Genomic DNA, 25020 nt, shown 5'->3' on the forward strand with positions numbered 1-25020 from the left:
GCAATTAGTTACACATTAATTTTAGGTTTATACTAAAGTGGGTGCATAAACTTAGCATGATACAATATTAAGGCAATATTGGTATTTTTGACAGCTATATTTGTATGATTTCATTTCCATTATAAAAAGTTGTGAAGTCATGGTGCTGCTCGTTTATTTTTACCTTGAATCAGGTATGGGTTTGGATGATTTTCTGCCTTTAATTTTGAACTCATGAGATGTTCCCTCCGGTTCTTTCTCTGCCTTTAAAGCAGCATTTGGTGGCACAGGAGGAACACGAATTCTCAAGCCAAACAAATGCTTCTTTTTCTTTATCTCTTTTCCAGACATAAACCTAAGTGAGTAAGAATTAAAATTCAGACAGTGGAGAAATCTGAAAATATCTTAAAAATACACAAACTGAAAATTTAGCAAACTAGAATCCTCTTTCTAATGCTATTTTGTGTATCCTATTTTATTCCCTCCACCCACCCCAATATATAAAGCCAAGACTGGGAAAATGATGGAAGTTAAACAGAGTTTTGCTAGTGATCTGGCTTCCAGAGCTACCTCAATCACCACATAATGTTCAACACTGAAAGAGTTCAGTCTATACATTAAAAATGCCACCTCCAGCCAACAAGTTATAATTCTGGATAAAGTTTTTAAGACAACTGTGAAAAAAGTCCTACATTAGAATAAGATGTGAAAAGAGCATTTGTAATGTATAATAAAACCTCATCAACTTACATGGTCTTGTAATCATTTAATGCTTCCAGTACATGCTCATATCTTTCAGATTTTGGTGTGTCTGCCAGCTGTAAAGTATTAAGAAGTGATTTAACCTACTGGAATTTTCAGTAATAAAGGTCCAGTGACCTAGATCAGAGTTCTGCTTGCTTCAAGACGACTGGTTTGGGACCATAGAATGTCTTCAAGGTATTATTTATGATGAAAGTTGCCTTACCCCTGAGCATGGGCTATTATAGTTAACACCCCATGTATTCCATGAGTCTAGGCTGTGCAATTTGCTGCAGAATCCATCCTTGCCAGAGAATCTAAGCTTTCATTTTAAAAAGGAAATTGTTTCTTGTAGCTCTTATGATTTTTTAGAAAACCTCAACCAAAACTTATAAATACAATATAAATATAGACTATAAATTGATGCAATGTTGTCTTCATGAGCCTGCAGATATTCTGGAACAAGAACTCTGTGGTGTTAAATATTCCACTGAGATGAATGTGTTAACCCTGAAAGTACAAGATGACAGTTTACATAACAATATTGTTAACTATTTTCTTACTGATTATTTTAGCAGACATATCCTACTAGGGGGCCTAATTATCATTTAATCTAAGGTTGCTCACCACCACTTGGGAAGTGTAATAGAGTCTTAAAGTGGAGCTAAAATATTTACCCCCATTTTAAAACCTCCTTTCATGATCAGAGCAGCATAAAGAGGGTTTAATGTAAATCAGAATTAGGCTCAAAATATTTACCCCACAATCCTAAACTGCCTCTTATGGTTCCACATGTACAAAATGTTTTCTTCCCAGCTACCGAAACCTCCAGCTTTCCCCCTAAGAGCTTATATAACCCATTCATGAGTTGCCAATACAAGAATCTACTTCACCCTAAAACTGAAGATCTGGGGACAGCATAAAATAAAATTGATTCACTATTTAAATAAGTAACAGGCTCCACAATACTGACTACTACCCGTTTTCATATTTAACATCCATTTTTTAATTCCAAAGAGGCTACCACAGAACTTCCACTTCAGAATAGAATGTGTGTCCCAGAAATTACATCCAGCTTGCTGTAGAGTATATGGACCTTTGACTATATAGTCAGGGCCAATATTTACCACAATTCATGATCAGAACAAATACCATGGCATTCAGGGCTGACTGTGAAATATTTACAACTTCCAACAAATTACAAACACATATCTCTAAAGAATACAAAAAAGGGAGGCATTAAAGGGCAGAAAAAATCAAGGAGAAATGTGACAGATGAACATTTAAAAAAAAAAAAAAATCCTTACCACTTCCCCAGATCTGTAAAATTTGTGGAAGAGAGTTAAGGTATCACACTTAACCTTTCATTTTTATTAGTATAAAAAAAGCCCACAAAAGTGACCCACAACCATGTAGGGTAAGTGCTACCAGAACCCACAGCCAGCATAAATTATTTTAAAAATGGTAGAGAAAGGGTTCAAACTATTGTAGCCAAAGAACGTTAATGCAAAAATTGACTTTACACAAGCTATCTTTTGGATGGGCGGGCACGCACGCACATACACCCTCCCCTACCCCATGTATTCAGAGTCTCTGGAATTCTGTGGCCTACAGCAGATTTTGCAATGGTGCAGTATCTCAGCCGCAGAAGCAATAAAAAATTGGTAAAACACTTATTTCATTCTAAAAACAGTGACAATGTAATATCAGTTTTAGGAGCCCTGGTTCAAGTCCACCACCTTCTATTTATTTTATGTAAGAGTGAAGAAACTTAGCCTCTTATTAATTTTAAAAAGCATGGGTCTGATGAAAAAAAGGGTTTTCTAAACACAATGGACTCCTCAGGAAAGCAAGGAGATATCTAGGAAGCATTTATACTCTAGAAAGTCCTACTGCACTGATAAATGACTGCTTTGCAAAAACCCAAGATTTACCAGCAATATCAAAATACAGAGTTAACCAACATACAATTTTTCACCTTTTTTCCTCCTCCCATAATGCCTGAATCTTGAAAACCTCCCCATCCCACTTTTCCTCCGCTGTAAAACACTATCTCTAGTCTTACAGTTCATTACAAAATTTGGCCTTCTGATTGAAAAGGAAGCAACTTCCTCTGGAAGTCTACAAATGCTGCTGCTTAACCAGCTGGAAGTGCCACTTAACAGACATGAGTGAGTTTTCCTGCCTTATATCCTGTTTTCACCCTCTCTATGCCATAGTGTTTTTAGCAACTAGTTTTGTTTATATCTGAGGATAGTTATAAATAAAAGAAAGTTTACTTCTGCAGCATTTCTAGCCTAATAGTAAGAAACTAGAAATCAAAACTAGATACCAAGTCCATTTGTCATGCAATGTAAGCATTAAAAGAAGTCATGCAGTTTGCTGGAATATTCTATTTTTAAAATTTATTGAAATGCCAGGAAAAGTAAGCACCGCCTGATTCTCTACTATTCTATCTATTACTATATTTCTACTTTTGCTAAAATAAGTTATACTTCTGAATAAACTCTCAAGAAAAGTATAGAACAATTACACATTGGCCTGTTCTTTATTATTTATATAAAAAGGCTCTTCAACATAAGAATTCCTACAAAAGTAGAAAGAATTAGACTAATCATTTGATATATATCAAATCAACTTCAGAATTAGCAAACAGATGCTATATGTCAGATTCTAAGTAACCCAGGTACCTCTATCACAATAATTCTGTGTTTAATTACTGCTATTTAAGATTGAAACTATCTATTAGACTCAAATAAGTATCCACACCCAAAACTTTTTGTACATTGTTAGTTGAGAGTGTTTTCCAGAATTCAGGAATAGTGGCAGATGATAGATGTTTGAGATCTAAAAAAACTGAATTTTAAGTCTCACATTTACTTTGGCTTAGGCAAAATGGACTACACAGATATATTAACTTACTGAACAAAGTATATCAAATTAGGTTATAATCAGGATGCAAAATGTTAAAGTCAATGAAATATAGTATCTGTATTTAAAGAGTTCTAAACCTTCTGAAATAATTCTCATGTAAGAAAAAATTACTCAGCTGGCAGTTTGTCAACTCAAGTTTAACTATTAATTGTGTCTGGGATTACATGCAGAACTAAAAACCCATGTTTTAACACTTGTTCTCCCTAATCAGATTTACTGGGGAGTAGGTTTGTTTAGGGAACTGAATTTCTGTAATCCCGAGGCAACTACCCAGCAGAACAACTAGCTTGAAAATAAGCAGCACAGTGGTGCAGCAGCAACAAGTTGCCTTCACACATAACAGGGCCAGACTGGAAAAAAAAGACAGAACAGTCTGATGACAATACTAGGTGGCACTGACACAGTGATCTTCTGTGAAAAATGTGTTGGCTAAATTTTACAAAAAAAGTTCAATATTTTTTCTTTTAGTAAAAAGAGAACGATGCTCATCATGAAAAAAGATTTAGTTCAAGATTTCTACCCCATAATTTATAGATGTCAACCAACATTTTTCAAAAACACCAAATATGACAGAAGTATTAATAACAACATCAGGTTTTTCTGAGGTGGTTAGAATTCAAACAGTGAAGAATTTCAGCACCTGAATGATTCAAAATACTAATGGTAAGTTCCTACGTAGGTCAAGTGTAGATACATCTTGCAGTAATTTAGTGTTAAAAATGTCCTCTAAAAAAACCCCTTATTTTAGACCACATTAACATTTCTTTTAATTATTGATATACAGAAGGAAAACAACAATTCACTTTTGTTCTGAAGCATTAAGCATACATACTTACAGCTAAGAACAGTCTATATTTAAGAAGCTTTTGATTAAATCCACCATTATATACTTAAAATGTTTGCAGACTTCAGCTTTTCTTCAGTTTCCCCTAACATATTTTCCTACTAAGGACTATTTTAAAGCCAATTCACAGACATTTTCTAGTTTAATTGTTTCAAAACTGCAAATAAGCTTGTGTTCTGGTTTTCACACTGAGCATTACTTTGATGGCTACTTTTAACAGTTCACTAGTCTATTTATCCTCTTGGGTACTTAATTTGCCTTACTCGAAATTGCTTTACAGTTATATCGTATATTTCTAAATGGAATACAATGAATGATACAAGACAAAGATTCAGTACTTTGGCATAAACAATGAAAGTGGTCATGTGAACAACAAACTATGCAATACTTATCTGGATCACGCTAATTTTACAGCTCAAAAAAAAGTCTGACACTTAAAAGTTATGATGAATAGTTCTAGGAATCTATTAAAACCGTATGTCTCATTACTTTGGTTTCACAGATTTTTAAGGCCAAAAGGGATCATTATAATAATTTAGTCTGACCTCCTGCATAACAGGCCACAGACACTCACCCAGTAGTTTTGTGAATGTACTGACTGCTGAAACAAAACAAGAAAAGAATATTTCAACTACCTACCTCACCAGGGTGCAATCTATCCCAGTTTTCATTAATATATGTCATAAGTTCAAGCTCTGAATCAAAGTATTTCTTCTTATGAATAACACTCAGGTTGTAAAGGCATAGATGTGCTACATCTACCCTAGAATTCAGAAATATTTCATTAAAAACATTGAGTTTTTATTTCTTTAATTTTTTGCAAACCATTATTCCTTGAAATAGCTTGGCACAAAAATATTAGCACAATATGGCTAAAAAAGTACAACACACATTTAGAAACAAACAGTCTCAAATTTCCTAGACAATATTCTTATAAAAACTGCACTTATACCCTCCTTGCTCTCTAGGTCTCACCCCACTGCCCTGATGATCTTTTAGCTCCAAAGTTTGTTTAGACCTCAGAATATTTAAATGATGCAATATAAATAAAAGAATTTAACTTTGGCAAATTAACCTCAAATGAGTTTCCATCTAATATTTATTCATGTTACCAAATATTTTGAATAAATTACATTTGTATAGACAAGCTTAACTTAAACTTCAAACTACAACTCAACTAAGAAATTCTATTGTGAAATGTGTCAAAATGCTTGTTGAAGTGCACACTGTATTTGGCTTGCCTGGCGGCAGTACTCTACATCTGTGTAACAGATCCTGTTTAGACTTCAGTTTCTCTTACCCAAGCCAGCAGTGGTTTGTAATATTACTGAATTGACCAACGAAGAGGGTACTGGTATCATGCATTAACAACATGACTAAGGAAATATGACAACTGGCTTTGAAGGTAGACCTGTCCTTTGTTTATAGAAGCAGCGGTTACAACTCACAAAGGTCAAGATATAAAGTGGATAATCCTCAGGTTTACAAAGAGACATGAGACATCCAGGAGAAAAGTAGAGGTTTACATGTTTTTAAGTTGTGCTTACCATCTCAAGGGTAAACGTTTGAGGTACTCTGGTCCAGAACTGCAAACAGAGCAAATGAATGTATAAAATCTGAAACAAACAAAAATTAAGATATTAAAAGCCATTCTCTTTATAAAAAAACAAACAAACAAAAAAAGCTGACAAACCAAATACTTTAGATGGCTCCAGTTAAATAGACAGAAAATTAAACATACATGTCATTTTGTTGTGTCTTCCTTACATACTACATTGTAAAAATGCTTTCAGAGTTCTGATTATTTTAATAACATTTTATGTTCAAATACAAATAGAGGATTAAACATTCACATTTTAAATAAAAACAACTATAAATCAAAAAGTTCAGTTCAAGCTTCTTACCTATCACCGAAAAGCATTGGCTTTTGGAGACACTGCACACAAGCCTCATGAAACCACTGGTTACATTTACAGCACTGCAGCATCTTTAAATACCAGCTTCACCAGCAGAAAAAAATAAGACAAATGTTACAATAAACTGTTGCAAATGTTTCCCCAATATAATGTGGTCATATTCTATTTAGAGAAACTATCTGGTCAAAATTGACATAAAATTTAAAAATAAGATTTTACAAAGTGTAACATCAATAGAGATACTTCAATAAATTTTAGTTCAATGGTGAAAATGTCTAGAAACTGTCTTCAAACAAAGGAAACCGACTAGTCTGCTGCTCTCCTTTGTTCAGGTGGAAGAAGTGTAAAAAATAAGCAGCTTTAAGAATAAAATAAACTCAGTTTTTAACAATGTGGATTATTTGCTACACATGTACGGACACTTATTTAAAAATTAAAGCAAATAATTTTTATTCTGACAACATCCTCTTTAATTCTCAGTAAAATATCAACAAAAACTGTAATTCATTAGGTCCAACATCTTTTATTATTCTAGCCTATTCATAAGTAATTTGGTTCTTAAACTAATGGTCTTTTTTAGTGTAATATAAACAAAATGATACATTGCTGAACACCTCTGAAAGAAAAAGATACATCTTTTCCAAATGCTCACAAACTAGGTTCTGTCTACAGATATCACTTTTATATAAACCAGACACCCCTCGTCCCCTTTTCTCAACACTACTTTCCCAACCTGAACATGAGTATCAGTAAAGCTAGTGAGAGTCAGATGATGTATTTAAAGCTCCAAGCACCATTCCAGGTAGCACTTTTAGGCCTTGTCTACATTAGCACTTATGTGGAAAAAAAAAAAAACAAACCCACCCCCCGAGCAACATAAGTTTTGGGAGAGAGCTCTCATGCCAACATAACATGGCTACACAAGTGTTTATGCCTGCAAAACTTACGTCACTCAAGGAGGTGGTTTTTTCATATCCCTGAGCAACAAAGGTTTTGCCACCATAAGTGCTAGTGTAAACAAGGCCTTAGGATGAAAAGGAGTAAAAGACACAACTGAGCAGGTCAGCAAACAGACCTATAACAACTGCAGCCATTCCATAAATTTAAAAATTAGAGTGGATTATACAAATTATTACAATCTCAAAAAATGTCAAGGTAAACATCCTGTTCAAACAAGTGACAAAATGTGGGAGTCTATATTCCATGTAATTCCCATCTGTATACAGTGTTTGCCTCCCTCTCTACTTTCCAATATAAGGCAAGGCCGGACTAAGGCATAGGCACTAGGCTTCTGTCTAGAATGCCAATGCTCAGAGTCATCTGATTATATCGAATTCTAAACTTCCATTTAAAAATAAATTTTAAAAGGTAAGTTTCTAGCTTGAAAAATATAAAATGACTGCAACTGATAGAGTGTCATTTGCCTTAGGCATGGCCTACACTTAAAAAGTTAGGCAGACCTAGGTACCGCACTTAGGGGTGAGGAAAATTCACACCCCATGAGTGTCATAGCTATGCTACTTAACTCCCGGTATAGACAGGGCTAGATCAATGGAGAAATTCTTTCATTCATCTAGCTACTGCCACTTGGGGGAGCTAGAGTTCCTATAGCTGTAGACAATCCCTTCTGTCCCTGTAGGAAGTGCCTACACTACAGGCGTTAGAGCAACCTAGCCATGGTGCTGTAGCTGTGCTGTTATATGTAGCCATGGCCTCAGTGCATGAGAGCCTGGAACAACAGATCTGAACACGTGATCTACACTACCAAGTCAGACAGATGTTAATCACCTTACCTATGCACATGTCTACACTTTGTCTCCTGATGATGTAAGCACCTGTTACCACAATGCAACACCACCACCTCCCAAAACAACGTTAAGCTATGGTAAACATACTGTGGTTGATGTAGCACGGGAGTAGATACCATATGACCAATGTCGACACTAACAATCCTCCAGCAGCTATACCACAATGCCTGACAGTGACCACTCTGGTAACAACTGTGAATCCACTGCCCAGGTGTCACCTTCCTCCCTTTAAAGCCTCCATGTATTTTTTAGATACTTTTCCTGATTGCCCATCTTGGTGAGCACACCTAATAGCTCTCCCTTGTGTGCAACTACCCACCATATCATGCTGGCTACATGCTCTAGACACACTCCTGCCTGGAGTAGGTAGGAAGTATTGGATATACTGAGCTTGTGGGGAAAAGAGGCTGTGCAGGCACAGCTATGGGCCAGTCATCAAAAAGCAGACATTTACAAAAAGATTGCATGGGAGTAGCAGACAAAAGGGTATGAGAGGGATTAGCAGCAGTGTGAAAGTGACAGAACTGCAGAAAGCATGCCACAAGACCTCGGAGGCAAATAGTTGTTCTGGTACTGATTTGCAGAACTGCAACTTTTACAAGCCTCATGTCATACTTAGTGGAGACCCTACCAGAACGCCACATTCTACCACTCAGGACAGCCCGAGACAGAGACCCCTGCTGTAAACAGCAAGGAGGAGAAAGAGGGGGACACAGAGTGTCAGTCTCAGCTATGCTGTGAACCAGGATCTTTTTGAGACTCCATTACAGTCTAGCCAGTCCCACTGGACGAGCACAGGTAAGCCTGATCCACGGGAAGGAACCTTGGGTAAGCAACTGCATGCATTCTGCTTTAAAACGTTTTAATGTGAAGACAGTGTCTAGCCCAATCTCAAGTTCACAGGACACATTTACTTTTCATTGTTTTAGTCATATGAGAAGTAGAGATACAAACAAACAGAGGTAGAGTTATCTGTTTTTCATTCTCCTGCAGTGCTGGGGGTAGAGACAATCACGCGGAGCAGTTTGCTTATGTACACAGGTCTGTCCCCTGCATCCTCCTGAGAAATTTCAAGGCTATCGTGGATATACTCTGCAATTCTTTCCTGAATGTTTCTAGGGTTGGTTGCCTTATTTCTTCCTTCACAGGAGGACACTTCCCATGCCACTTCACAGTGATTTTAGCATGCACCATTGCTGGCAGCATTCTGGCAGCACACAGGCCCAAGCAGGATTAGGACACCAACCACAACTGTGTTCTCTGTGCCTCTTATCCTCAGGAGTGAGGTATCAACTGAAGTCACCACTGACTAGTGCTGTGGAAAACAGCTCTAGTACTCAGTAGCATTAGAAGCAGGGTCCAAAATTTTGTTTGCAACTGAACAATTCCCTCCCCATCCTTCCCCCTGATGGGCTGTACTCATCATGGTTGCAGCTGGAGAGCAGTGCTTTGTAGAGGCGCACCAAAGCGGAAGTGTCTATAAGCATGTCTTTTTAAAAACTCTTATCAGAATAAGGGAAGGGAATTCTGAAACTTATCTTTCGCTTTCCATTGTGGTTGTAAATATGATATAGCTGCCTGTTTATCTGTAGCTGCTCTTGTTGCAGCCTGGAGTGGTGACCTTGCCACGCACATGCAACACCTGACTCTGAGGTGGAGAAGAAAGATGCAGACTAGCAGTGACATGTTCAGTGACATCCTGCAAGCCGGTGCTGCATCCGACTGTCAACATACCAGAAAGCCTGAAGAAGAAAAGAATGGACAGAAGAAAGGCCCAGGAGTCCCAGCAGGAAGAGGAGAGAGAGATGCACCAGGACATAATGCGGCTTCTCAGGCAGCAAACACAACTGCTGCAGATTCTTACTGACCTACAGGTGCAACAGTCATGGATTCGCCTTCCTTTGCAGTCAACAGAGAGAACTCCATTTCAGCAGATCCCCACATCCCCCAACATTCCAAAGTTCTGTTCCGTTAGTTTATTTTATTAGTTTACACTGTATTGGTTTTTAATTGCCCATTAACATTTTGCATTGTTTTTGGTATGCAATACATTTCTTCTGTAAATAAATACATTTGCATTACTTCATAACATACTGCAGAATGCCTAGTTTACTTAAATGCATACTTAAAGCATATATTACTTATAACACAACAGGATCACAGAAATCACAGGTACAGTTAAAAACAGTCATTATAAATGTACACCAAGCACTACACAATTCCTAACAACTAAGACTTCAGGGCCAGACAGAGCACTATCCTGAACAGCACATTACTGAGGCTGCACATGAAAGTACTCCTTTCAAGGCCTCTCTCAACAGCATATCTCCAAGGTGAGGCTTTTCTAATGGCCATTGTGCTCAAAGTCAGCAGACAGCCACTCCACCAGCAACTTTTTCACTTCAGCTCACACATAGTATGATGGATACAACAGGCAGCTATAATCATTAGGACATTTACTCACTGGATTAGATCTCAATGAGAAAAACACCACCAGTGTCCCTTCAACCTTATGAAAGCATGTTCAAATTGTATTCTGTGCCCCTGAACTGGTAGCTGAATCTTTCATGATGCTGTTGAGGTGGCCAGTGTATGGCTTTATAAGCTAGGGGAGCAAGAGGTAGGCTGAGACCCCCCCCAAGACCATTATTGGCATTTCAACATCACCAATAGCAATCAGCCAGAGGGGAGAAAGTGCTCCTGCTTGCAGCATCATGAATAGTCCTGTGTTCTTAAAGATGCGAGTGTCATGCACCTTCCCTGACCAGCCCACTGAAATGACAGTGAAGCATCCCTGGTGATCTACCAATGCTCTCATAACCATAGAAAAGTGGCAGCTCTGCAAATACCAGAGGATCATTCATTCTCTGTTTGCAACAACAGCGCAGAGCTCCATGCTCCATGCTTTTATCAGAGATGGCAGACAGCGACAAGTGCTGTGCGGGTTTGTGGGATTTAAAAAAGCAAAGATCATGGAATAAGGATTGCATTCACGGGATGGAAAAAGTTGCATGATGGGAACTTGACCCCTTACTTCTAGTCACCCCTGCACAACTCATGCATGCCCCACAATGCATTGAGAAAATTCCCCACAAGGCACTGCCCTGGAGGGTGGCGCGTGGTACACTGGGATATCTACCCATGGTACACTGCACTTTACGTTAACACTTCAAGCACTCCTGATGAGTACATGCAGCACTGATGTAAGCAGCCAAGTATGTATGAGCACTATAAGAACTGCAGCAACTTCTTGTTGCTGCACTTTGCATTAACCAAAGTTTGTAGTATAGACACGGCCTGAAAAGTGTGAATTGCCTCATTCATAACAGGCCCAACCCATTCACCCAAGGAGATAACACAGCTACTGGGACAAGTACAGGAAGGCACCCAGCTTCACCCTCAGGGTGGTGAGAGAGGACCATTTCCTGCTCAAGGGTAAAGGGGGCCTCCTAATGCCACTCTGAGATGAAATGAAGTGCTCTTGCCACAACCACTCCAAGTGAGGAGATGGGCATGGTTAGGAGGCAGAGTCATAGGAGATCCCATGTTACGGTGTACTATGGCTCCAGATTACTTCAGAGACAAATTAAAGCAAAGTCCTAGTTCTGCAAACCCTTACAGGGGTACTCCTGTTATTCATGTGAGTAGTCTTAGCCTATGTCTACACTTGCCGCCAAATTCGGCGACAGTCGATGGGAGATACGCAAGCTATGTAGAGCAGCTTACATATCTCCCTTTGACTTCCTAACTCCTACTTACCGTGGTGTCTTCAGTTCGCTGAGCCAATGGGAAACATGCTCCCATCGACGCAGCATGACTCCACCTGGCAGAGGTGGATTAATAGCATCAATTTCTGGGTCGATTGAGCAGGTCTCCACTTCCGCTCAATCAATCTGGATAAATCGATCTGATGACAGCGAATTTGCCGTCGTCAGTCTAGACATAGCCTCATGCTAACTTCAAAAGAACTACTCTCAGAAATAAAGGCTTGCTGAAACAAGAACCAAGTGGCTAAATCTAGAGTCTGTTATCCTCACTGTAATAGCAACTAATTTCCTCTTTGAGAAAAGTCAGCATTTGCAGCTTCACACCTGAATTTTGAAAGCTACAAATCAAGTCATTTTCACAGTACAGTCTCATTTTCAGCACATCTGTCATTCACACAGAGAACTTAAAAATATATATACACATTTGCCTAAATTTATCAACTGTATCAACATCAAAATTCACCTACATCATTTTCTTTCTCAGTATCAGAGTTCCATTATTACCATAGTCTAGAACTGCAATGAGACCAACTACTCTATATCTTTCACCTCAAGTAAAGACCATAAATAATGCCATGAAAGCAGTGATTTTTGTAGAAGGCGTCCACAGCTACCACTGTCTCTGGTGGCATGATAAAACCAGAACTGATAGCGAGATACACATGAAGACCTGATGCAGCAATATAAGGCATCAATTTGTATCCCTGAAGCATCTAGGAGCCCTAGTCATGGACCAAGACCCCACTGTGACAGGCGCTGTACAAACAAAGAGTCCTCACCCCAAAGAATGTGTTTACCACAAGATACATTGAAGAACATATATTTATTTCAAAGGTGAACTCTTCATTAACTGCCCCCCAACCTCACCATCACAACACTGAGTACTGAAGAAAGATAGTTTGGCCCTGATCCCAAAAACATTGAAAGTAAAGTTAAGCACAATCCTAAGTGCTTTCAGAATGAGAGCTAAAGTTTGTAGAGCTGCATAAAAGAAGAAAAAGCTTTTGATGGGAATTTATATTTACTTACTCTCCAGGGCCTCCACAGTAGCAATAACATTGTTGGACATTGGTTTTATGGCCTGCATCCCATTCAAGTTCTTCTACATTGTATGGTAATGTCTGTTTCATGACTTGTAGCGCTTTGGCATTTGGTCCTTTCTTTAGCGCACCACCCCTCTGAAACAAAACAGATCCATGGTTTTTATTAAGAAAGTATATTTATGCAAGTTTCAAAACCTTTCAAATGAAGGCTTATATAATTACAAAAATACTTTGATAAAAATTTTCACCTGCAATTTTACTATACCAGCCATTAAAAATTAGCTTTTGATTATTTTTGAAAATGTATAATCAAAATTCATAACTTCCAATTTACTCACAATTTTTCCAGCCAGATCAAAGCCAGGAACTGTGGCAAGTCTCTCAAGGAGCACTAGTTTCTATTTGTCACTTTCAAGTTCACACTTAATGTTCACATCAATAATATACAAATACTATGGAGAAGGAGGAGATGTACAAGTTATGTGAGCCTGATAAATAAAAATTTGTTTCCGTAACACACCTTTGTTGTTGTTGCAAAAACACACTGTCGACAGAGCCATTTGTCATCTGAATCAATCACGCTGGAATCAATATTTGGTGTATGACACAGCTGATGATAACCTAAATTCAAAATACAGATTTTACACTTATAAAGAGACCCATTAAATACTTTACCCATATTGACTGGAACTAAAAATAGGGTTTCTTTTTAAAAAGTTGCTTAATATAAAATGTAAATGTAAAATATCCTTCATTTAATTAAAAAGATTCTGATCAGCTAATAAGATCAATCGTGTTCCAGATGCTCTTTTGGAAGTTTTTGTGGTAAAAATTATACTCACAAATCAAACAGCAGATCTTGTAAGTCAGTTTACAACAAACAAACAAGAACTTTGAAAGATTACAAAATTCAAGCCAAAAGTAGTCAACCATCCACCCCATTCTGACTTCTTTTGCTTCTCCATTGGCCACAGCTGAATGCTGAATAAACCAAACTGTCCTAGATGGAACAAACGTCAAGAAACAGAAGTTACCTTGGCCACATTTATCACATATAACCATTTCATTAGGTGCTTCGGAATACTCTTCCTGACATATCGTACAGACCATTTCCCCACTTTCAGTGGCTCCTAAAAATAGACAAAAGTGTGACTCATTTAAAATATTTTTTTGAGAGTTTTCCCAATTAAATCTCTTTTTAAACTAAAATCTTTAGTTCAGAGGATCATTGATTACTTTCTTTTTGTAGTCCGAGTCACGTATGTGTGCACTGTGGAAAGCAAATTCATGCTACACTGAGTAACTTATTCGGTGACTGGAAATCTGTATGCTTTTCCAGTTTGTAATGGAACAGAAGCCGTATGTCCCCATCTTGTTTATTCACCATGCTATTTCACGGTCACAAGGGTCAACATTTAAAAAAATAAAATGTTATCTAAGCTGTAAGTGAAAATAGTTAATGTTAAAACCAACTTTCTTTTTAAAGATTGACTCTTCTAAGTGCTCTAAAATCTACACTGTTGTGGATTGTCTTGAAGTGTGGTGTGCTTCTTGAGGGAGCAGGGTTCTCTCATCTGACCAAGCAGTCCCCGAGATACAGCCTCTGAGTGCTGGAGGGGGAGGTGGAGGCGGGAGAAAACACCAGTTTTTGTTAAAGCTGAGAGATTTTAGAAATCTTTTTTTCGCTGAAAGAGATCAAATCAGGCCTCTTATCGCACTAAAGTCTCCAATGCTTGAAGGTTACCCCAATAAAGTACATGGCACCTGTCTGCCCTTTGGGGGAAATCAAATTAAAATATTTCAAAAATATTTTGCTTCTCCAATTAGGCTCACCACAAGTCTCACATGCTTATTCGCGCAGCTAATAGATTATACTGACCACGAGCATGTGAATATGCAGAAAGGCAAACTATCCAGAAACACAGGGGAGAGGGGCTTAAATTTATTTTGAAGAAATGTAATCTGAGTACAGCACAATATTCAGAAGATGCTAAAACTATATTTTGGATGAAAATAAATGTCATGTGAGAATTCACTGGAAAGGGAGGGGTGATCAGGATGCAAGACTAGGCGGTAATAGGGAAGGGGATAAATGGGGAGGGGTTGGAGAATACAAAGGGTAGCAGAGAAATTTAGGGGCCATTTGGACCTGAATTCACCCCATCTGTGTGTGAGTGGGGAACTAGTGAAGCCCTACCCTTCTGCAGAGGCTGAGCCACTCTCCCTGTCCCTCCATATGAGCTGGGACTTGGGAATGGGGGGACTGAAGCTAATGAAAATATAAACATCTTAAATCCACAAAATAGTTAAGATACACATCCCTCCTTTTCGGGGAGGCAGGGCTGGCCAGAGCATGGGGGGAAGGTGTCTCAGTTTGGAAGAGAATAAACTGGGTGGACCTGAAGCATGGCTGGGGAACCCGGCTGAAGGAGAAAAAAAGAGCCTCAGCTGGAGTTAGGTAGTGGGAGTGAGGGGCCCAGCTCACCTTGCAGCTCAGGCTACATAACCAAGGTAGCCCGTGATCCTCTAGTAAGCTGCCGTCCGCAATAGGACTATTAGTAGCATAAGACAGGAGACAACTTCTTACATGTTAATGGCTTCTTCAGTGCCAGCTAATGGCTTAATGGGATGAGAAGGGGAGAGAGAGAGAGAGAGAGAGAAAACTGGAAATGCAGGGAGAAGTGGCTATAGAAGAATAGAGACAGTCTTCTCTCACATGCCTGAAGTTACCCAAAAACTAGCACAGTTAGCAACTACACATTGCAAACATTCCCAAGCATGACCTATCCCCCTTCCACTATAACAAAAAATGCACAGGAAGGGATAGAAGCACTGAGGAAGCACATAGGAGCTCTGCTTAGTGAACATGGCCTAATGAAAAAGACTACTGGGACTATTGCTAGCTGGATGACCTTTGGCAAATCACTTCACCACTACATACCATCTGAAAAATTGAGATAATGATGTAAAGTTCTTTGAGATCTACTGATGACAAGCACTATACAAATTAGGTCTTTTGATTATTACTTAGCCACAACAGGATATCAACTACAAACCCAGGTAACAATGACAACTGCCTAAATGGCCATTAACTTCTATCAACAAACATTTCTTTATGTTGAAAAAAACTTGAAAGCTAAATAGCAAAAGACTTCATTAATGCAGAGATAAGGCTGTCCAGTGATAACTTGTGCCCTTCTAGAATGTTGAGTTCAGCAAAACTCCAACTTCTGAAAACCAGAAAACAGAAAGTTAAAATAAATGGCCATGCTACCTTAACTCTGGCCTTCTGAGCAATGCCCCAATACACCCATAACATGCAAGCCCACTCAGTCTTTTCATTGTAATGGACAGTTGCCACCTGCACTTGTCCTGTGCTCAAACACTGAGCCTACTCTCCTAAGAATACTACACTTGTAAATGGGTAGGACGTGGCTGTTAAATTTTACAACTCCTTCACATTTGCACTCAAGATATCATCTAAACCTATACTTTCCCCTACCCATTATTAAATCTACAGAGTGCTCTCATATTCTACCTCAGTACTCCTAATACCCATGGCAAGACAACCCTGGAGCCCTGCTACTGACAACCTCCATAATTCTGTATTGAAACAATGCAGACTGGAACTTCAAGGTATGTATGTGCCTCTTTTCTTTGATACTACACATGTAGGAGAGGGAAGAGGGACGGGGCATGGGAAAACCAGACCAAAAATCTCATATCATAGTCACAGCTCATCCAAGCTGCTCCAACTTTTTCCTTCACTATTCAATACGGCTGCACACATTAAAGTGAATGCACCTGGAGTGTATGCAGCTAATGCTTAATGGCTATTGCCAACCCCATGGGGTTAAGTTAAGGTTGCATGAGCATTTACCTTAACTATTTCCTGATTCTCAGAAGTTTGAATTTTGCTAAACCTGGCATTCAAGGAGGGCATGAGCTACCAGTGGCAACCTTAACTTTGCATTAACAAAGTTTTTTTGCTATTTAATACAGGCGCAGAAAAATGAATCTGCAAATTCTAGATAGGCAACTGGGAGCTTTGTTTTGTACGCAGAAACATATTGTGTTCAGTAATTTATATATATGTTGTATGTGCAATTTATGTTCATAGATTTTGGAAGATTTGCCCATAGTGTTTTGCATTTTCTTACCAGTAAATGCATTGTTAAATAATCCTAAAAAATCCTGAGAGTTGAAATCAGTATTTATACAAATCTGTGTACATAAGTCTGCAGCATTAGTTTAGCCCCGTGTCCATTTGACTAGACCAGGGTAGTCAATAGGTGGACCCCAGGCCAAATCTGAACCGTCAAATACTTTTGAACAGATCCTGAAATCTTTTTCTTTCTTTATCATCATTATTGGTTGTTTTCTATTAAATTACTTTCTCTGAAGTCTGGAACTTGATCAAGAAATTTGGACCTTGACAAAAAAAATAATTGACTATCCCTGTGTTATACCATATTAGCACATGTTTAACTGCTGCTGTAGATAAGCACCATGGGCACTAAACAGAAACAAGGTGGTGACTTTTTAAAGAGCTTCTCAAGAATAAAATGGAGGAGGCTTTCATTTTTCTTTTTAAATTTGATACTTTGAGTATGAGGACATTTCACATTAAGATGGCACGAAAAATGTTTTGCCTAAAAGATCAGATAGTAGCAACGACTAAGTCAGGTTATCGTCATTTACACATGGCCAAGAAGTTGTGATTGTTCCTCTCAGATGCAGACCTTGCAACTCTTATCCATACCTTTGTCACCTCAAAATTAAACTATTAAAATGCATTCTAGACAGGACTACACCTTAAAACCATCTGAAGACTCAAGCTAGTGCAAAACCCAGTAGTGCACTTGATAAGTGTAATCTCTTACTGCAAGCAATTAAATCAACACTTCACAATCTACACCAGCTGCCTGTGGGTTTCTGGTGAAGTTTAAGATGCTGTTCTTGACCTATATGGTTTAGGATTCACCAATCTGTAAGACTGACTTCCTGTTTCCTCATGCCATACTGCCACAGCTGACTGGCTCAAACTACAGCCTTTTTGGTATAAATGAGGGTAGGTGGCTAGCCAGGAGTTCTCTGTGAAGGCCTCACAGCTTTGGAATCTGTTCCTCCTTGGTCTAAAATGCCCAAATCTGGAGACTTTCAGGGCACACTGCAAACTCACCTTCTTTCTCAGGCATTTGAAAATGGAGGGTAATTTGAAGAGTGAAGTTTTGTTTGAAGGAAAGAAGATATGGGTTTAAATTCCTGGTTTATTGATGCTGGGTCTTTAAACTGTACTGCTACACTTAAGATGCATTCAAGAGAATACCACTGGTACCCTATTTTAGCATTTAAATTAATCTAAATAAATAAAATACTGAACAATGATAATTTAATTGAAGTTCTTGCCTGTTTGTATATCCTTCCAGAGAACCCAGGATTTGGAACTGTCTTCAAATATAATGAAGCAGCTCTGTTTCAATTTGTTTATCTGAAAAATAAAGATACAATTACACATTTATGAAATCTTAGAAACACTAAAAGTAAGGATGAGTTTTACTCACTAACTCTCATTTAACCTATTGTAGTCAAGCTTAACTATGATACTACAAGACTTCCCACACATTAAAAATTAGTTACCTTTTTGATAGTTCCAAGATAAAACAAGCCATCTGACCACCTCGCTAGGACATCCTGACCTTCTTCAAATTTACACACCGGCTTTTTGGCTTTCTGTCCATCCCGTAAGGACAGCTTGGCCAAGGATGTTGGTGTCTTTTGGTTTCGACGTAAAGGAGACCGCTTTTGGACCAGTGAATTACCCACCCCTGTAGAGTCTCTAAAAAAAAAAAAAAAAAAACTAAATTAGGGTAATTTATTAAACTTGTCACTTGTACTTCAATCTGCATTAATAGCACTTACAAAGAAGAGTCTCTCTGCTAATCCCCAGAACTGTGTAATAAGTCAATAATTAAAAAACATTGCCATTAAACTTCAAAAAGCACCAAAACTAACTAAAGGAATCCAATACTTAAGGGGGAAAAGGGAGAAAGGAGGAGAGAGTGGTTCAATATGAGAGACCATGAAAGCAAACTTGTATGGTGACTTATAGAATTTCAACAGTGATTCTATAGCGATAGAAATGACTTGTCTAAGGGCAATATGGATCTAGATAAGAAAATTGTCATTTGAGCAACCAAAAAGTTACAACAACTCAGTTCTTAAAACAAACTGTCCCTTCTTCCAGGGAAAGCTGATCTACCTGTATGTCTCTGTGTGCTGGAACCATGAAGTATCCATGCTTTGAGTAGCACAATCTGCAATATGGCATGAAGAGTCTCTCTTATTCTGTGAGATAAAGAGTGACTGGGAGAGTCATCGGGGGACATAATGCCAGCTGTGATAGGTAAGGGTACCACATATGTCTAGGCCAGGTGGGAGCAAGTCAATATGATGTTTGCTATCTCTCTTCTTATTTTCAACAGGACCTTCAGTAATAGAGGGAATGGGGGAAAAGGCATAAAGGCAGCCCTTGTCCCAATGAAGGAGAACAGCCTCTCCCATGGAGCATCGTCCGATCCCCGCTCTGGAGCAGTACTGTGGACATTTCTTGTTCTGGTAAGTAGCGAACAGGTCTATTACTGGTGGCCCCCCATTACCAGAATATGTCATGTAATATTACCAACTCGCTCCCCCATTCGTGGTTATGTAGGTATTTGTGGCTGAGAATTGTTGATATTAGGATGTTGTGGGAGATACTCCAGTTCCATAGTTTTAATGCCTCTGTGTATAGGAAATAAGACCTGGCACCTCCCTGTCAGTTTATGTAATACATGTAGGCCATGTTATCTGTCATGACCTTGTGTGCATCAGCAGGAGGAAGTGAGCACATGCATTTCTGACCACTCTCATGCACGTTGATGTGAAGACATGTCTCTGTTGGGGACCATTAGCCCTGTGTGGTGTAACCATAGAGATACGCCCCCCCATCCTATGAGGGATGCATTGGCGGTCAGGAGTAGAGATAGGGAAGACTGAGCAAAAGGGATTTCCATATGGATGTTTGACAGGTCCTTTCATCAGTCCAAGGATCACTTGATTCTGGTGGGCATTGATAGATGTTTGTTTATATTGGCTCTGTGTGGGCTGTAAATGGAACTGAACTATGCTTGGAGACAACTCATGCGTATTCTGGCATGAGCAATAACCAATGTGCCCACGGTCACGTGCACCAGAAGCAGGGGGCAATATCAGGCCAAGATTCGTGAGCTGGATTGTATTGTTGCTATCAATGAGGAGAGAAACATTGGATGTAGCAGGAGTGCTTTTGCCTACGTGGAGTCAAGATCAGCTCCTATGAATTCTAGTCTCTGCACCACTGTTAAGGTTAATTTTTGTTTGTTGATCTGTAGGCCCAGATTCAAAAGGTTCCATGTGACTAGGGATGTAAAATAGTAAACATTAACCAGCAGTAGTAGTCTTACCGTTTACGAATTGTGTTAAGCGTTCGCTGCACGTGGAGACCTATGCAGCACATGCAGCGCAGGAGTGAGTGGGGACAGGTACTGCAGGGAGGGACGATTGGCCGAAGAGGGAGGGAAGCTGAGACTCACGCATGTGAAGGGGAGATCCTGGATGGCTTAGGGGTTTGGTACTGGCAGCAACGCCAGCTTAAGCAGCAGTGAGCTGGGAGGCAGCAGCTGAGGTGTGCCCGGGTGGAAGGTCTTGGGGGTCAGCCGGCATGGGAGTATTCCCAATCCTGAGACAAGGCCAGGAGTGCAGCAGGGAATGGGAAGGGCAGGGAAGTGCACAGGGTACCTTATAGCCCCCTCTTGTGGGCTGGAAGGCGGTAGGCCCCGCATGTCCGGAGCAAAGTTGGGCAAAGTGTGACTGGGGAGCCAGGGTGGAGACACCTCCCTGCTCCAGTCGGCGTGGCCATGGTCCCATGCTCCCAGCCACCGGACCATGACACAGACAGGGCAGAGAGCAACTTTCCTCCCTCTCCGGTGTGTGTCTTGCTACGCTGGCCAAACAGCAAACCCGCTCCCCAGTACAGCTGGCTCCGACTGGAGGAGGAGAGCTCCACAAGGGAGACGCAACAGACGCAGCCACGCACCCTGGGACCCCCACGTGCCCCCCATCCCCCGCTCGCCCAGGTGGTGCAGCTGCCACAGAGCGCACCCAGCAGGGGGCCCCCCTGGCGTTCTTCCCCTGCTCTGCACCCCGGGCCGGTGCCACTCACTGGGGAAGCACACCACACACTAGAGCTAGGGACATAAATGTATCATTTAAATGATATTTTAAATCATTTAAATGTTTAAAGTTAAACAATATTTTACATTCCTACCTGTGACCTGAATGACTCATTGGGCCTCTGCGAAGGACCATGCCCTGAGAAGACAATCATCCAAGTAAGGATAAATCATGATGCTTTGAGACAGTAAGTGGGCTGCCACTACCAAAAGGACCTTGGAAAACACCCTGGGAGCCGATGAGAGGCCGAAAGGGAGTACACTCTGTACTGGTAGTGGTCCTGGCTCAGCACGAATCTGAGGTAACACCTGTGACTCAGTATGATGGAAGTATGCATCTTGAAGGGCCAAGAATCAGTCTCCTTCCTCTAATGCTGGAATGATTGCTGATAGGGTGACCATTTTGAATTTCTGCACTTTGACGTATCTGTTGAGCACTCTGAGGAGGTCCAGTATGGATTTCCAACTTCCATTTTTCTTTGGTATTGGGAAGTAATGAAAGTAGCAGCTTTGGCCTCTGAGATGTATGGGCACTGAGGAGATAGTTTACCTCGATGTAGTAGACTCTCGTGAGAAGGGTCCCTGAAGAGGGACAGGGAAGGGTGTTTGGGGGAGAGGGAGAAAATGTATGGCGCACACTCTCTGCTTCTGCCATTCTGGATAATCTCCAGTACTTTCCTGTCAGAGGTTATCCATTCCCAGATGCTGTGGAACGGGGTAAGGCAGTCTCCAAAAGGACAAGTGAGGTCTGCCAGGATGAGGTTGCAAGAAGAGAGTGTTCTACTGATGCTCGATCACCACGTCAAAACTGACACTTCAAGGTGGAGAGCTGAGATGCAGTCAGTTGGGGTTCCGATTGCTTTTGCCTAGGGAACCTTGGTTTCTTCCTCTGCAGCTCGTAAGCTCTTTGTGATGAGTACCGAGATGTGTATTGTGATGGCCAGGGCTTAAATGGTGGCCAAGGGCTGTATCTTCTCTTGTAGGGTGGCATATATATCCCACGGGATCGAAGAGTCACTCACAAATGCTTCAACATGTGAAGAGATGTGTCAGCTTTCTCAGCAAATAACTTCGTCCCTTCAAAAGCAAGATCCTCCACCGTGGTTTGGATCTCTTTAGGAAAGCCAGATTAATGAAGCCATGAAACCCGTCTCATAACAATGGCCATGGAAATTGAATGTGCTGCCATGTCTAACGTGGACTGAAGAGACTTTTTAGCCACCAGCTAGCCCTCATTGATTATGCCCTTGAATTGGTCTTTATGGGAGCCCAGGAGCAGTTCAATAAAGGGAACAAGTTTCATATAATTCTTGTAGTTGTATTTTGCCAGCAAGGCCTGGTAATTTGCTACACGAAACTGAAGGATGGCTGATGAATATGCCTTCCTGTCAAATAGGTCCAGACCTTTTCCGTCTCAGTCATATGGGGTGGATCTGGATTAATTCTAGGGGCTGCCAGTACCAATTACATCCACAAAGATGGAATTGGGAGGAGGGTAGGAAAAATAGAAATTCTGTGTCCTTTACTGGCACGTAATGCTTTTTGTCTGCCCGCTTGCATGTTGGAGGGATAGATGCAGAAGTCAGCCATGTGACTTTGGCAGGGTCCAGAAGCGCCATTCTGGCAGAGTGGAAGAATGTAAAATGTCCACCAATTTGTGGTGAGGCTCAGTCACTTCCTGCAACTATACCTGCAGAGCTTCTGCCACCCTTTGAGGTAGGTCCTGGAATGATTTAAAATCATGGCTGGGGAAGAGGCATCACTGCCTCGTCTGGTGAGGATGATGAGAAATGAGCTTGAGGAATGTCTTCCTCCTTTGCCTCTGCCCCAACTTTCTCCCCTGGCTGTGCAGGGGGTTCCAAAACCTTTGAAGCCACAGCTGAAGGAGGGTGCCCTCCTTGCCTGTTGGTAGGCAATGCTAGGGGCCTGGAAGGCTTGCTGCGTCTGAGCCTGCCAAGGATCTCAATATGGCTATTGAGGGTAGAGGGCTGGTGGCTAGTACCACAGTTGGCCAAACCACTGAAGCTGAGGGTCAGGTGGATGATACGCCTGGTGCCCATAATGAGATTGGGTCCCATGTGGCGGGTAAGAAGAGTGGTGAGAACCCAAGTCCTCTCGCTCACTTTGTCTGAGTTGGAATGAAAAAGGCAGTGTGTGGCAGGGAGATGTTGGTGATGCCAGTGCTCTAGGAGAACTCTGTGCCGGGGCCCCAGAGAGATCAGTCATGCACTGGAAATCTGGCGGTGTGGATAATGTCAGTATTGAGAGGCTTATACCAATGGAGTTGGAAATGCGTACCTGGCCATATGCTCCGTCAATGCCATGTGCACTGGGTCTGTGTCAGTATCTATGTCCGTGTCAATGTAAACTTCCCTGGGGCAGATCTTCTATGCCTGTCACGCCCCTGCGGTACTGGTACTTCTTTGCCGGTGTCCATTGGGTCTTTGGGCAGACTGACTTGTTCTGTCGATGTGGCACTGCATGTGCCCTGGGTATCAGCATTAGACAGCTTCAACACCATTAGTACCAATGATACTGATGGAGCTGGAGATTGTTTCCAGCTTGATCAGGGTTTGCTGCAGGGCCTCACAGATTTTTTTTAGTGGTCTTGAATGGATCATCTCTTTGGAGTCATCTGCCTTTGAAGTGAAAGGTTGAGGTGAGAGTTCTCATTGGGACTCTGGGGATTGAAGGGCTGACTCCACGAGCAGGAGTCTGAGCCTTAACTCTCTCTCTCTTTCCTGGACCTGGGCTTAGCTGCTGACACGAATCACACCTTTACGGATTGTGCTTTTCTCCCAGGACTGCAAGTGCCTGTCAGTAACTGGGATACATTCCTTGCAACTGAGGCACTTTTTGAAGCCTGGAAAGCCAGGAATATCCTTGTCCAGGGGGATTCCCCTCACCAGGGTTGGCGAGAGGCAAACCCTCTCTCTTTCCTGTCTTATTTATTTTTGCCGTGGCCAACAAAAAACAAACAAGGTAACAGGAAAAAAGCTTCAAGGGAAGCTAAAATTAACAAAACTAAAGGGAATTTATGATTCATGAATGGACAGCTCTGACTCTAGCCAGGGGTAGTTGAGAAGGAACCGAGGAGCAAATGCCCATGCACACCAGCTGGCCTTGTAGCAGGTGGGACATAGGCAGGTGGGACAGTCTGCTGTCAAAGTTCTCTTATCAGCAGCGTGGGGGTGCAGACACACCTACAGCAGAGCACCCACAGGGACACTACTCGAAGAAAGGCAAGCTCTCTCCTGTCAGTATAGACCGTCTTCACCAGACATGCTGCAGTATCAGTACAGCCGAACCACTATATATGTAGACATGGTGAAGTGAGACAAAAATTGCCTTTCAGCCGTTAATACATCAAACGTCAGACCCTAATTTCTATGGATCAGGGACCATCTTTTGTTGTGTTTGTATAATGCCTAGCCCAATAGGGTTCTGGTCCATGACTGGGGTTCCTGGGTGCTACCACAGTACAAATAATAGTAGAGGAGCAAAGGTCACAAGACCAAAGTTTTCTTTTACAAGTCTCATTTATTTTTTATTTTATGTTTATTGTTTTAAGTAAGGGAAAAATAGGGCAGACATAAAAGGGACCACATCCCATACTCGTGGATAAGTTAGTACATATTTCATTTTCATAACGATGATTAACTTATGACAAATAAATTGTGCTTCTAAGAGAAAAGAAAGAAAAACTACAGTAAATTATGAAGTAGGACCAACTGTC

The 25020-nt window shown here is 40.7% G+C and overlaps 1 protein-coding gene across 2 annotated transcripts in view; it reads right to left on the bottom strand.

Annotated features, from left to right (window-relative positions):
* MTF2 (metal response element binding transcription factor 2) overlaps positions 1-25020 on the bottom strand; it is a 45561-nt gene that overhangs the window by 5706 nt on the left and 14835 nt on the right. For both annotated transcript variants that reach the window (XM_067538462.1, XM_067538461.1), the window contains exons 2-11: positions 18673-18871; positions 18442-18523; positions 14067-14162; positions 13553-13653; positions 13019-13167; positions 6403-6498; positions 6046-6114; positions 5138-5261; positions 730-797; positions 164-334 (exon numbers count right to left, since the gene is read on the bottom strand). In XM_067538462.1, coding sequence (XP_067394563.1) covers positions 164-334; positions 730-797; positions 5138-5261; positions 6046-6114; positions 6403-6498; positions 13019-13167; positions 13553-13653; positions 14067-14162; positions 18442-18523; positions 18673-18871 — 1155 coding nt within the window. The remainder of the gene's footprint in view (positions 1-163; positions 335-729; positions 798-5137; positions 5262-6045; positions 6115-6402; positions 6499-13018; positions 13168-13552; positions 13654-14066; positions 14163-18441; positions 18524-18672; positions 18872-25020) is intronic.

Source organism: Emydura macquarii, unplaced genomic scaffold, assembly GCF_026122565.2.
Source record: "Emydura macquarii macquarii isolate MOO-44397 ecotype Brisbane River unplaced genomic scaffold, CSIRO-AGI_Emac_v2 contig_480, whole genome shotgun sequence".
NCBI classification, from domain to species: Eukaryota; Metazoa; Chordata; order Testudines; family Chelidae; genus Emydura; species Emydura macquarii.